This window comes from Astatotilapia calliptera, chromosome 14, assembly GCF_900246225.1.
Source record: "Astatotilapia calliptera chromosome 14, fAstCal1.2, whole genome shotgun sequence".
NCBI classification, from domain to species: domain Eukaryota; kingdom Metazoa; phylum Chordata; class Actinopteri; order Cichliformes; family Cichlidae; genus Astatotilapia; species Astatotilapia calliptera.
The window spans coordinates 35890439-35902190 of record NC_039315.1 but is presented as its reverse complement, the minus strand read 5'-3'; the positions used below and the strand labels follow the sequence as shown (position 1 = coordinate 35902190).

The window sequence follows — 11752 nt, the reverse complement described above, 5'->3', positions numbered from 1 at the left end:
TAAGATTGCACAAACTATACTGAAAACCCATCACTACTGTGTTGAGCTGCTTTCACAAATGTACTAATGTAACCTATTCTAGCCATAGCCGTCGTTCTCCATCCATTATCTTAACTATATCCTATCATGGCTGTCACTGGGAAAGAGGCTGGAGGACACCTCAGACAGGCCGTCTGTTCAACGGTAGGGCTAAGACTAGACTTGTAGTCAAGACCGCCTAATCCGAGACCAAGACAAGACCAAGACCAAGTCGAAACGAGACCAAGACCGGTCTTGAGACATCCAACTCTAGCTAAGACGGAGGCAGCACATCATGCCACCATCTAAAGAAACTGCTAACAAACCAAGTAATTAATCTCCATCTGTCTGCAAAGGGTTGCAAAGTCATTCCTAAGGCTTTGGGACTCCATCCAACTACAGGGCCGTTATCCACAAATACAGAAAACTCGGAGCTTTCGCAGGAGTGGCTGGACTACCACAATGACTCCCAAGAGCACACATTGGGGTGGCTGTAGCTCAGGTGGTAGAGCACGTCAGCTACTAACCGGACGGTTGGCGGTTCGATCCTAAATATCCTTGGGCACGATACTAACCCCATATTGCTCTCCGATGCGTCCATCGGATGAATGTGTATGAAGTAAGCACAGTTAGAAAAGAGTGAAGCTTGGGTGAATGAATTAGTTGTATAAAGCGCTCTGAGTGCTATAGCTATATAAGAACCAGTCCATTTACCATTTATATGACTCATCCAGGAGCTCACAAAAGAATCCAGAAGTAAATCTAAAGGACTGCAAGCCCTGCATATCTGTCTCAGACTGGGCCAGAAAAAGGAGAAAAAAGCCAGAAAGCACCTCGGTGACCTTGAACGTGACGAGACAAATGTTGAATAATTAAACCAACACTGACGCTCCAGTGCATTTGGGCGGTGATGCACACAGGTGTGCAGCTGAAGTGAAGTTAACTGATGACAACACTGTTACCAAAAGTGCAACACAAAGTTACAGAAGCATCATTATTAAGCTTTCTTACTCGTGCCACCTCATTTTCACCACGGTGTGCAGTTAGGTATGAAACGGTTGCAAACACTGACCCTGGGACGTGTTCCTGCTTTTAGACAGATATCCTGTTGATGCTTCCCTAACAGAGCTGTGATGAATCAGGATGTATCAGCGAATGTTGTTGTTTTGAACTGGAGAATGGGTTAGCTGTCACACAGTGACGTATGCTAAATGCTATAACAAGCTCAGATGCTGTATCCTAACACACTCACCAAACAGCTGTCTAAATGAGTGTGTTAGTAAAGAGCAGCGTCTAATCGCACAATACTAACACTCTAACAGGTTGGTGACGCAGGCTGTTTCATGTCATGTTGGTGCTGTGTTCCCTCAGACACCTGGTGTACTGCATATTTGATCTGCTGCTGGAGTTCCTGGTTCCTGAAATACCTGAAGAAAACTTCCAAAGAAGCCTGCTGCAAACGCTCTGCAAGAACCCAGAGAAGCTACTGGCCTGAGGAGACGCATGTAAACCCACCTTCCATCATCTTAGCTCGTCTCATCTACAACTCCCAGCAGTGTGAGGCTGATATCATGTTCTGCACTGAGAGTGAGGGGCTGATTTTGGTCACCCTGACTCCGGTCCACTGAGATCTGTGTCTAATTATGTGTTGATGTAGTGACATACGATACGATGTTCTTGAACATGGTGTCCTGGACACACACTACATTTGAAACAGATGTGATTACATGAGAGCACCTGGTGTGTGTTCAGATCTAAAGATGTGGTAAAGCCTCCTGCGATATCCACTTCCAGCCTCTTCCTGTCTGCTAAACACCCCAGATTTCATTAAACTCCCTTCAGATGGTCTTCACACCCTGCCCTTGTTCCCCTCCACGGTCTTTTGGTAGAAAAGCTTAAGAAGCAGGATTGCTTCGTCCTTTTCCACTTGAGTCTCACAGCGCTCTCAGAGTCGCTGTATCAGCTCGTTTCTGACTCATCCTTCAGTATCGCTCCGGATCTGTGCAGAGCCACACATGTGATTGTTACGTTACACATCTGGATACAATCTAACCTCTGAGTGAGGTGAAGGGTTGGACAGATGATGTTTTACGTCACAGTCCTTTAACAGTCGATGCCTGCATAACATAAGAGGAGTCGGCACAAAGACGGAAGGAAGAAATGAAGGATGTAGGAAGTGTCTTGGCCTAGATCCATTTTAATGTCTTGCTTCAGTCTTTGCTTAATTGCAGAGCTTGAATTACTAATTAACCAGTTTTCCTAAAGAGTTGATACAATATTTCATTACTCACCTTTTCCTTTGATCTACGTACGCTGATGACTGATGAGTTACCGCTGCACTGAGGCAACAGGTCTGCACTTGTTCCCAGCCTGTCAGCATAAACAGAACAAGCTGTTTGCTGGGTCCATCGTACTGCTGACAGTTGATTTTCCAAAAGCAGAAGGTCAGTAAACACTGACCGCTGTGTATTTAAGGTCATTCATTCTCTGGATGAGCATGTGCCAGCTGGTAGATCCCGTCTTTATGTGTAGGGTGTCCAACGTTGCTACACAGGGTTGAGGGTTGTCCAAAGTTTAATGTCACCTCGGTGTCTGGTGAGCATCCTCGCTGTGACTCCTTTATGTACCGTCACACTGAGCTATTTCACAAACTCTGCACACGTAGGTTTCCTTCTTTGTAACGACAAACTCTTCAGCTGTGATCAGCCAGCAGGTGTACGCTCCTCAGGTTGGCTTTAAAGACGTAAATGGTGTTTTGCTTTGTTCATCCTGATCACAACTTAAAACGTAATAAGTGTGCAGTGTCCTGTTTTTGTAGTAAGTTGTGTCTGGTTTCAAAACGTCTACATCCACCAAAACTGCAGTCTGAGCAGGTTTAAAGTGTAGATACAGTTCATTATACTCCCTGGAGGTGTAACCGTGTTTAGCAATGTTCATCAAATAACCTGCAGCAGCTCATCGTGCCTCTCACATCAGCTGGTTTCCATCCATAGTGACACAAGTTCTTTGAGAAGATCAGTGAATAAATGCTGTTTACTGCCATCATCTGTCACACAGATGATGGACCTGTGGAGGTTTCCTGTGCTGTCTGACTGCAGGTCCAAGTTCTCCAGGCTGTGCTGTCAGAAGCAAGTGATGACACAGCTGATTGCACCTCTCAAAGCTCAAACAGGAAGTTGCAGCTCGGTCATCGTCCACACAGATGCAGCTAGTTTCGTCTGTCGTGGAACAAAAGTGATTCTTTGCACTTTGCTGTGTTTTCTGTGGAATGGGGCTGAATCAGTTACAGCGACTAAAAACCAAACTGATCAACGGCAACAGGAAACCCAACTAATGTTGTGCAGCTCCCCTCCCACCACCGGAACAGCTGTGACTCATCAGGGATGTGGGAACTGGACCCGTGGGGGTTTCCTGTGGTGCCTGTGTGCAGGTATTTGGTGCTGTGGGTGCAGATGTTCAGTCAGATCTGTGGAAGGTTGGAAGCTCGGCTCCGTGTTTAGTGTTGTCCTGCTGACAGTGCTTTTGCCATTATAGATTAGCTGCTCTACATAATACCCATATGGATGCTGGGAGCCTACAGAACAGCGCACTGTACAAACATCATCAGTTTATAGACTTCAGCAAGTTTCATTTTTAATTTTCAGGGACTTTCTATTGTGCACTCTGAAAATGTTCATAAAGGCGCTTCTTGAGCTAGTATATATGACCATGAAGTGATGCTGGTAACCCTCCCTGAGAGCTGCAGCACATGGTCTGCAGTCACTTTGAACGTATTGTTGAACGTTCTGGCGCCTTTAACGGGCAGCCTTAGCGTCTCACGATCACATAGAAAATGTTAGAGTTTCTCAGCGCGTCCTTATGAGCAATGTTACGGCGCTTCATTTGTTATTAGCGTCCCGTCTTATGTTGAGCACATCAAATGTGACTGAATCTGCACATTCGCCCTGTTACAAACTGAGATGTTGTGTTTTGCACTCATGTCCTTGTATCAGTCTTGTCTTAACTTCCTGTCTTTCCTTTCTATGATATTAGTGTGTCACTATTATTTATCTGTGCCCATAAAATCGAGACAGATGTGCCAGCGACGGAGACGACAGGCCTCTGCTCTCAAGTGCTTTTATGTCTCTGTGCTGCCTTACAGTGTGACTGCAGTGGACCCGTGCCTCAGCACAGCCCCCCGTGCTGAAACACTTTACAGTGTCAGACTCTGACTGCTGTGAAGGATGGACAGCATATTATCTTCCTGCTGTTGCTGCAACCGTGACAAAACTGATCAGCGTAATTACAGACTCTTCTTTCTCGTTGTATATGCTTTATCATGTTTTATTATGATTTTACTAAACCAATATGTCCAATCAAAACAAGCTCAAATAACATTAGATGTTAGCATGTTAGCCATTTGTAGGTAGTTAGCAGCTATTAGTGGTGTAACGTTTACAGCAGCTGGTCCAGCGCAAGAAAAGCGTTTCTCTAAGAATGAAGACGTGCTGTTCTACGTGGCAGTGATGGTAGAATATCTGACATTAAACTGAGTACATGTGCAGAGACGTCCTGATGTCTGCCAGCTACAGTGTTCCTCTAACCCCTGTAAGCTCTCAGCCATTCACAGAAAGCATTCTCTCAAAGCTTACTGCCAGTTTTCTCAAACAAATGACTACACGCTGTGGGCTTTACAGACATGATGGTAAATGAGACATTTTTCCCAATAATGAAAGGGTTAGGAAACAGGAAGGTCCTAATATGGTCATCTGTGAGCACAGCAGCCAAATTCCCTGCTGTTCAGAGCTTCAGTTCCTGAGGGAAGGTCAGTTTGAAAGGTTTGTTTCATGCAGATGATCTGTGCCGTACCGAGGCCCAGTATGAGCTAAATATGGCTTATTTTAAACTGTGAATCATGCAAAGCTACGCTAATGGAGTCTGAGAAATACAACATGAAGCTGGAAACAAATAGGCCTGCTTTACTCAGTAGTAGATGTGAGACATCATCTTTGTATTGCGTTAATGCCAACATATACAGCAAAGAGCCACATTTTTGTAAACCGCAGACACTAATGCGTTATGTTCACCTCTGTGACTGCTCGGTTCCCCTCCTCGCTGTTTGTTGCCCGTCTGCACCAAAACTTGTGACCGTGTGCTTGTGCTGTCTTTGTAAACCTTCACATTTAAAACAACAATAAACTGACTGATTCTGAGCTGTTAAATCTGCGACTGTTGTTCACACTCATTATTTTCTTGGACCCAGGTGGAGGTGACGCTTTTTACAACAGACCTGTGAGCGTCGTCTTTTATGAGATTTTCTATTACAATAGACGTTAACTGTCTCCCCAGAATTCTGCCTGCAGTTAAATATGTTTTCCATAGTGTCTTTATCCCCCCTGTTGTGGCCATTTTACTTTCTCTGTCCTGTAAGCACCCCGGTGATTTCTAATAGCCCACAGTAAAGATCATAGATGATTCTTTTAAATTGGATTACTTTCAGTTAAATCTAATATTTCACTGCTCTTCTGTCCTCATGCAGTCGCTGTCACACAGTCCCCAATCAACATCCACTTGGAGAAGTGAAAACTTTCCATTATTCCCAGCATTTCTAGGAATTCTGCATTTGATTAAAGGTTTAACCTGAGAGCACATCCTTGGCAGATGTTCTGTGGAACGCCTAAGCAAACATCCCATAAAACACTGGGAATAATAAAGTGTTTCATCATGCTTCCATGGAAACCAGTGATAATACAGTTTCAGACTGGAATGAGCTGCTTTGAAAACACGTGACATCAGCCACATAAAGGTGAAGGGGCCTTGGACTGGAATTTGTGACGGCTGATGCCAAATGTTCCGGTTCAGTCGTGTCGTTATGCGGTCTGTATCGGTGTGGTATGAGCAGACCGTGGCGGAAGAAGCTTCTCTGAACAGTCAGAGGAGCAGGGCGTTAATAACGCACGACTGTACCACGTGAGCACACGGGGGGAACCCGGACACGTGAAGCTTTAACACGCCGACCAGAGCAAACGTACCATCGTCATTTCTGTCACGCAGGCCGATTCAGATACTTCTTTCCGTGCAGGTTCTGAAAGCAGCAGGTTGTAATTGGTCGAGTGTTTGCGTCCCTCATGAATATGATTTGAAATTCTTTCTTTAATCAATGAAACGATTATCAAGATGAGTCCAAAGTGGTTCTGTGTTATTTTTACACATTGTTGGTTGTAAGACAGAAAATCCTCCCACTGAACTTTGACCAACCGGATATTTGGAGCTTTTTATTTATTACTGACATTTACTGATGTTTGCATCTAACCGAGCAGCTTTTACCCAGACCGGCTAAAGCTGACGAAACAAAGTGCAGGATAGTGTGATGTAAATGCACCACAGATATAAAATGTCCAGGACAGAAATAGCTCTGCTGCACTGACGGACGTTATCGCCTCCTCTGATCGTACCACACGATCAAACATTAAACGCTCATAGTTTCGATAACCGAGTCCCAAAGAGCGCAGCCGTGCCAGTAACAGCCTCCGTTCCTGGAAGTCTATTCAGGGAGCTTCTCAGAGGTCTGTGGGGGCGGGGGACCCGCAGAGGAAGACTGACATCTATTAGGTTTGATTTCTTAAAATAGTTTCAGGCGATTTTATGGCAGAACAGTTAATCTTGTGTCAGTGTCGTGCAACACTAAAACATTAACTGAAATCTACTACGGTAAGTTTGGCAGAACAGCAAAGCGGCCTTTAAATTAAGTAATTCCCCCCCAAATTCCATGAATTTTCCTAACTGGTCATCCAACACAAGCAGTCCAAGACAAATCCGACACACCGTGCAAGAGTCGTTCCCTGGATCACAGAAGGACTCATGAACATAAACAGGAGATTTCATGATTTTTCTTTTCAATTTGACATCATCTCACAACCCTTCGCCTCTAATGTTTATGGAAAACTAAAGATTGTAATGCAAATCTCGTCATATTTGATGCAATATTAACAAAAACACTAAAATCATTGCAGAACTTCTGTGGCAGAGGTAACTTTGTAGAGTGTCCACTTACAGAGACACACTCGCATCCAAATCCATGTCTGGAATTCCCAACCAGAGAGGAATCAGCGGGTTTGACCCCTTGTTGCTGTGAGCCGCCGTGCTGCCTTCTTCCAAACGCTCTTAATTAAAGCGCGGCCTGGTGCGGTGGGGGGATGGGTGGGCAGATTAGCGCCGTTTTAGGAGTAAAGTTGCGCTCGCTCACAGCAGCGCTGACGCTCTATGTGACCCTGCACAGGGTTTTGGTAGAGGCCGTCGCACCCACATGACCAGACCACCTCGCAGAGTCTCTGTAGCAACTGCAGCCCCGGACGCTGGAGGAGGCTGCAGGTTTGGAGCCGGTCGCAGGTTTCCATGACTACAGCCCATCCCAGCTTTACTGCAAATTAATAACCTTCAGGCCAGTTCTGCAAAAAACAACTCAAGACTTGTGTGTGTTAGCACTACTGCTGATATGTGGCGGTAAATGTAAAAAAAGAAAAGGATTAAAGTGAAGCGTCTACAAATAGCCGACAGCTAAATAAATCTACGGAAAAGAAATATCAGCTGGGCTCCGTCCAAGTTTCCATCCAGCACGGAGCACCGAGACGGTCTCGATCAGCAGCTCTCTGATGCAGCTCTGCTGAAGCCTGTGTCAGTTTTGCTGAAACCATTTTATTAATGAAAGCTCAGCATGTAAACACAATGTGAGGTCAACAATGAGCCTGTTTGCACTTTGACATTTTGTACTGTAGCTGAGGAGGTGAAGCAGGCTGCGTGGGAAGATTCCTATCCCTGCAGCGTCCTTCAAGCACACAATAAAGAGCTGTGTGTGTGTGTGTGTGTCTGTGTGTGTGAACAGGTGACTGCAGCTCTTGGTGCTGCAGTCACAAAACGACCACACGGTGAACTCGGAGCCTTGATCAGGCTGCTCATTAACATCAATGGGTGCAACTATTCAAAGTTTCCCTTTGCAGAATCTTACAAACATGTATGCATTTGTTCACCTCGATGCACCGTGTGAATCCCGCATGTCTAACATACATGAGACATGCAAACTAGTTTAAACCGGCTCGTCGATTGAAGGTTCCCGGGCTCTGCCCTTTGGAGCCTCACTAAAACATAAAGACATTCAAACTGTTTGTTAGATTTTACTTCCTGACACTTCCTGTAACAACGTGCAGCCGTGTGCACAACATAACGCCAAAAAAACAACATCCCATCGTGTCTAAGAAGACGAAGGCATCATTATATGAAGATCATGGACCATTTTTGGCTGCTCCAATAAAAAGGTGACACTTACACTCAGAGCGCTCTGGAAGAACACTGAGATATCAGCTGCGCTGTGATAAAGAAACAAAGGCGAATGTTTAAATAGCAACATTAAAAGTGTCCATCTTGTCCAAAACCCAAAGTTAAATCTGCCGTGTCATTATTGCCCCCCACCCACACACACCCCCACCCACCTGGCAGCATGCGTCCAGCTGCTGTTGTTTTGGGCAGTAAATGAGTTTAAAGTCTTGCTTCTCTGCTGATTTACATGAAAACCACATGTTCTTCATCTTCAGCAGGTTACGCAATCTGCTCTCATCAAACCTTCCACACACACACACACACACACACACACACACACACACACACACACACACACACACACACACAGATACAGACAGACATTCTTAAGTACTGTCTGACACTGTGGGCTCTTGTTGGGGGAGGCACTCCACCTTCTGCCTAACTCTTGTTTCCCTTTCTGTATTACATAATAGAATACACACAGACACACACACAGACACACACACATGCATGCGTGGTTCAGCTGATTGCCCTTTAAAGGCTTCATTAGCTGCTATTTAAGATGTGGAACAGGGAGCCGTGTTTAAAAGCTCTGTGAGGTGTTTGGACTTCTTCCTGTTTTTGCATCGTGAAACGACTGAAGCAAAAATCACGTCTGGAACTGCCTACAAAGCCCACTTCAGTCCATTTCTTTTTAAAAATGAAAGCGTTTTATGCACATTCGACAAAGGGCTCACAGAATCCCAACAGACGCACACACAGACACGTTTTTGTGTGGTTTTGCACTCGAGTTCTGCTGCTGTGCATGACAAATCAGGACTCTTGTAATGTGCAGACAGTTATTGTTGTTATCCTGAAACAATTTGCTCAGATGGAGCACTTTTAGTTTAATGCAACATAAAACTACACGTGTGGAATGATCACACCATTGCCCCCCAGTGGATCATAACGTAAGACTGCTTGTTGTTTTGCTGCCGTACAGTTTTTGAAGCACTTTGGAACACACTTCATTTGACAGCTTCAGTTTCCAGAAGTCATGGTTGGACATCAGGGCTAGAGAAGGAGGTGGAGGAAGTATGCAGCCTGAAGCAGGAAGGAAGTTGGCTGCATACTTATTTATGACAGGATTTAACTGGAACCCAACATCTTCATATCCAGTCAAATGCTTTAAAACTGAACATAAAATATGATAAAATGAAATTAATATAAAAATATTTGGAGTCATATTCACCTGCACACACTTCCCTGGCTGACTGCTATCACGGCGTCACATCATGTCTTCACAGCAAACCTGCTGGATGGCACCAGCTGATTGGACGAATGTGTAAGACACATGTAATACCTCTAGATGGCGACGTAAGCAAACTGATGCTGTAAGCTCCATTCATGGAGGTGGCCGCAGGGAGGCGCTGTATGATAAAATGAGAGTAATTCACCTGTTACAGTCACGAGCCTACAGTCAGCTGAGACATCCACATGCACTTTAGTTAGAGCGGTAACAGCTGGTTAAAGCTGGTTATTTGTACTGGTGATCACATTGTAAATATTATGATCAATTTATTCTTTTGCACAGCTGAAGTTACATGAGTTATTATGGCACGAGTAACACAACAAGGACAAAAACAGAGTGAAAACGAAGTGAGGGAGCTGTCCTCAGTCCTGCTGTTTCAGCCTTTAAAGGGGAACTCATTTGGACTCGTTTGAGAGCAGCCTTGTGTAATGACAAAAAATTAACTTTAAAACAAGTCTGACAATCAGATAAAAGATGGTTTTTGATACCAACTATTTATTGCAACTTTCAACTTTGAGCAACGAATAGTAAATAAACTGGGACTGAACTTCTCTAGTCATGTGACTTCTCTTAATATCTTATATCTGTGCCCACAACCAGGTTAGAGGTGGTGCCTGAATGCTTGAGATGCCTCCACGAGGTTATTGAACGCCCATCCAGGGTTAGTGTTGGATTAATGTCCATCTGGGAGGTAAAGGTGGTAGAGCAGGTTTTCTACCAGTGGGAAGGTGGGTAGATCGACCTCACCTCCCCGAATCCATTGGTATTTATGTCTGAAGTGCACAGGCACAGATACACACTGTGTGAATGAGGCTTCTAGCAGTTCAGTTCTTTTTATAGAAATTTCTCCTGTTTGGAAAACCAAAATGGAAAGTCTTGAACTGGAATTCCATGAAATTATTCATAATTCATTTGAAATGTAATTTATGAAAATGTAATAAAGTACTGGCGTATTTGTCATGTGGCTAAAATATAATCCACAACGCTTGACAGCTTGGACTTACGAGGCTCAGATCTAGTGCTTCGTCTGTTGCAGATCCCACCTCCTGTGACACAGCTGTTTATATACTACAGTATATTGATTAGTACAAGGATAATACATACTTTAATAAGATGCAACAGGGAGCTGCCCAAACGTAATCATCTAATGGTCGCTTCACGTAGTTTTTTAAAGCAACGGGTTTGTCTAAAGTTCTGGGAACTAATTCGATTCTACAGTGCAGTTGTATCTCGCTGTGTTAGTCAGCAGCTCGTACTCTGCAGGGTGGACATGTTTTGTTTGCAGACTTCATTGGAGCTGAAGTCTGACACAAACAGCTTGTTTTCATTCGTGATGGCAAAATCTACAGGAAATGTAACTGCAGACCTTTGAATCGATCCAGCGGGGTCTGTGAGGTACAGCCGTGCAGACTGTATCCGTACAGGGACGGAAACGCACTGCAGCGTTTCCCTATTTCTGAGAGAAGAGCAAGCAGCTGGGGGTGGGGAGAGTTAGCTCCCAGTACAGCCAGTTGTTAGCTGGTAACCAGCTCTGGGCCTCGCTGTTGCAATGCAGTCAAAACAAGCTCCACAGCTGCATTTGTAACCAGACCCCCCCCCCACCACCACCCCCCACCACCACCACCTCTGTGTAATTGACTGGCACTATATTTGTTATTGTTTCACCACAGAGCTGTGTGGAGCCGGCGAGTCAGGAGGAATCAGCCAGACTTCTTCAAATGGTGAGTTTAACAGCGTGGCCTCGGCTGCTCATCAAGACTTTGTTACAGGCGGTGATGTCACGGTGAGGAAAAAGGCGGAGGAGCAGTGGCCTCCTGTTTGTGCGCCTCATTAGCTGAAATATGTTTGATTCATAGAAGAACATTTGTTTTGCAGTTTTTTTCTCACAAACTTGTGACAAGGATAAAAATCCTGTTCTGTGTGTGAGAGCGCAGCAGAGAAACATCCAGAAACACTACACCACTTAAAGAAACAAGTAACGATGAAGCCCATCTTCTCTCTCTGTAGCTGGGACAATTTCCTTCAACTTATTTTGTTTCTGTGGTTTTAAGTAAAACTGTGTTAGAATGTGTTTTGTTGATTTTGTTGCTGTTTTATGCTTAATGACTGTCATCATGGTCAGCAGGTACTGGCTGCTGCCTGATACTG

The 11752-nt window shown here is 44.6% G+C and overlaps 1 protein-coding gene across 4 annotated transcripts in view; it reads left to right on the top strand.

The window, feature by feature from the left end:
- The window catches only part of snx19b (sorting nexin 19b), a 50911-nt gene extending 45688 nt beyond the window's left edge, over positions 1–5223 (top strand). Inside the window, exons 13-14 of one of the 4 annotated variants that reach the window (XR_003274378.1) lie at positions 1390–1575; positions 4160–4218. Coding sequence is in view for 3 of the 4 variants with exons in the window: in XM_026191316.1 (XP_026047101.1) it covers positions 1390–1513 (124 nt within the window). In the remaining variant the exon portion in view is untranslated. Of the gene's footprint in view, positions 1–1389 lie in introns of all 4 variants that reach the window. The other 3 variants (XM_026191316.1, XM_026191317.1, XM_026191315.1) reach the window with 3 other exon arrangements.
- Positions 5224–11752: the final 6529 nt, after the last annotated feature.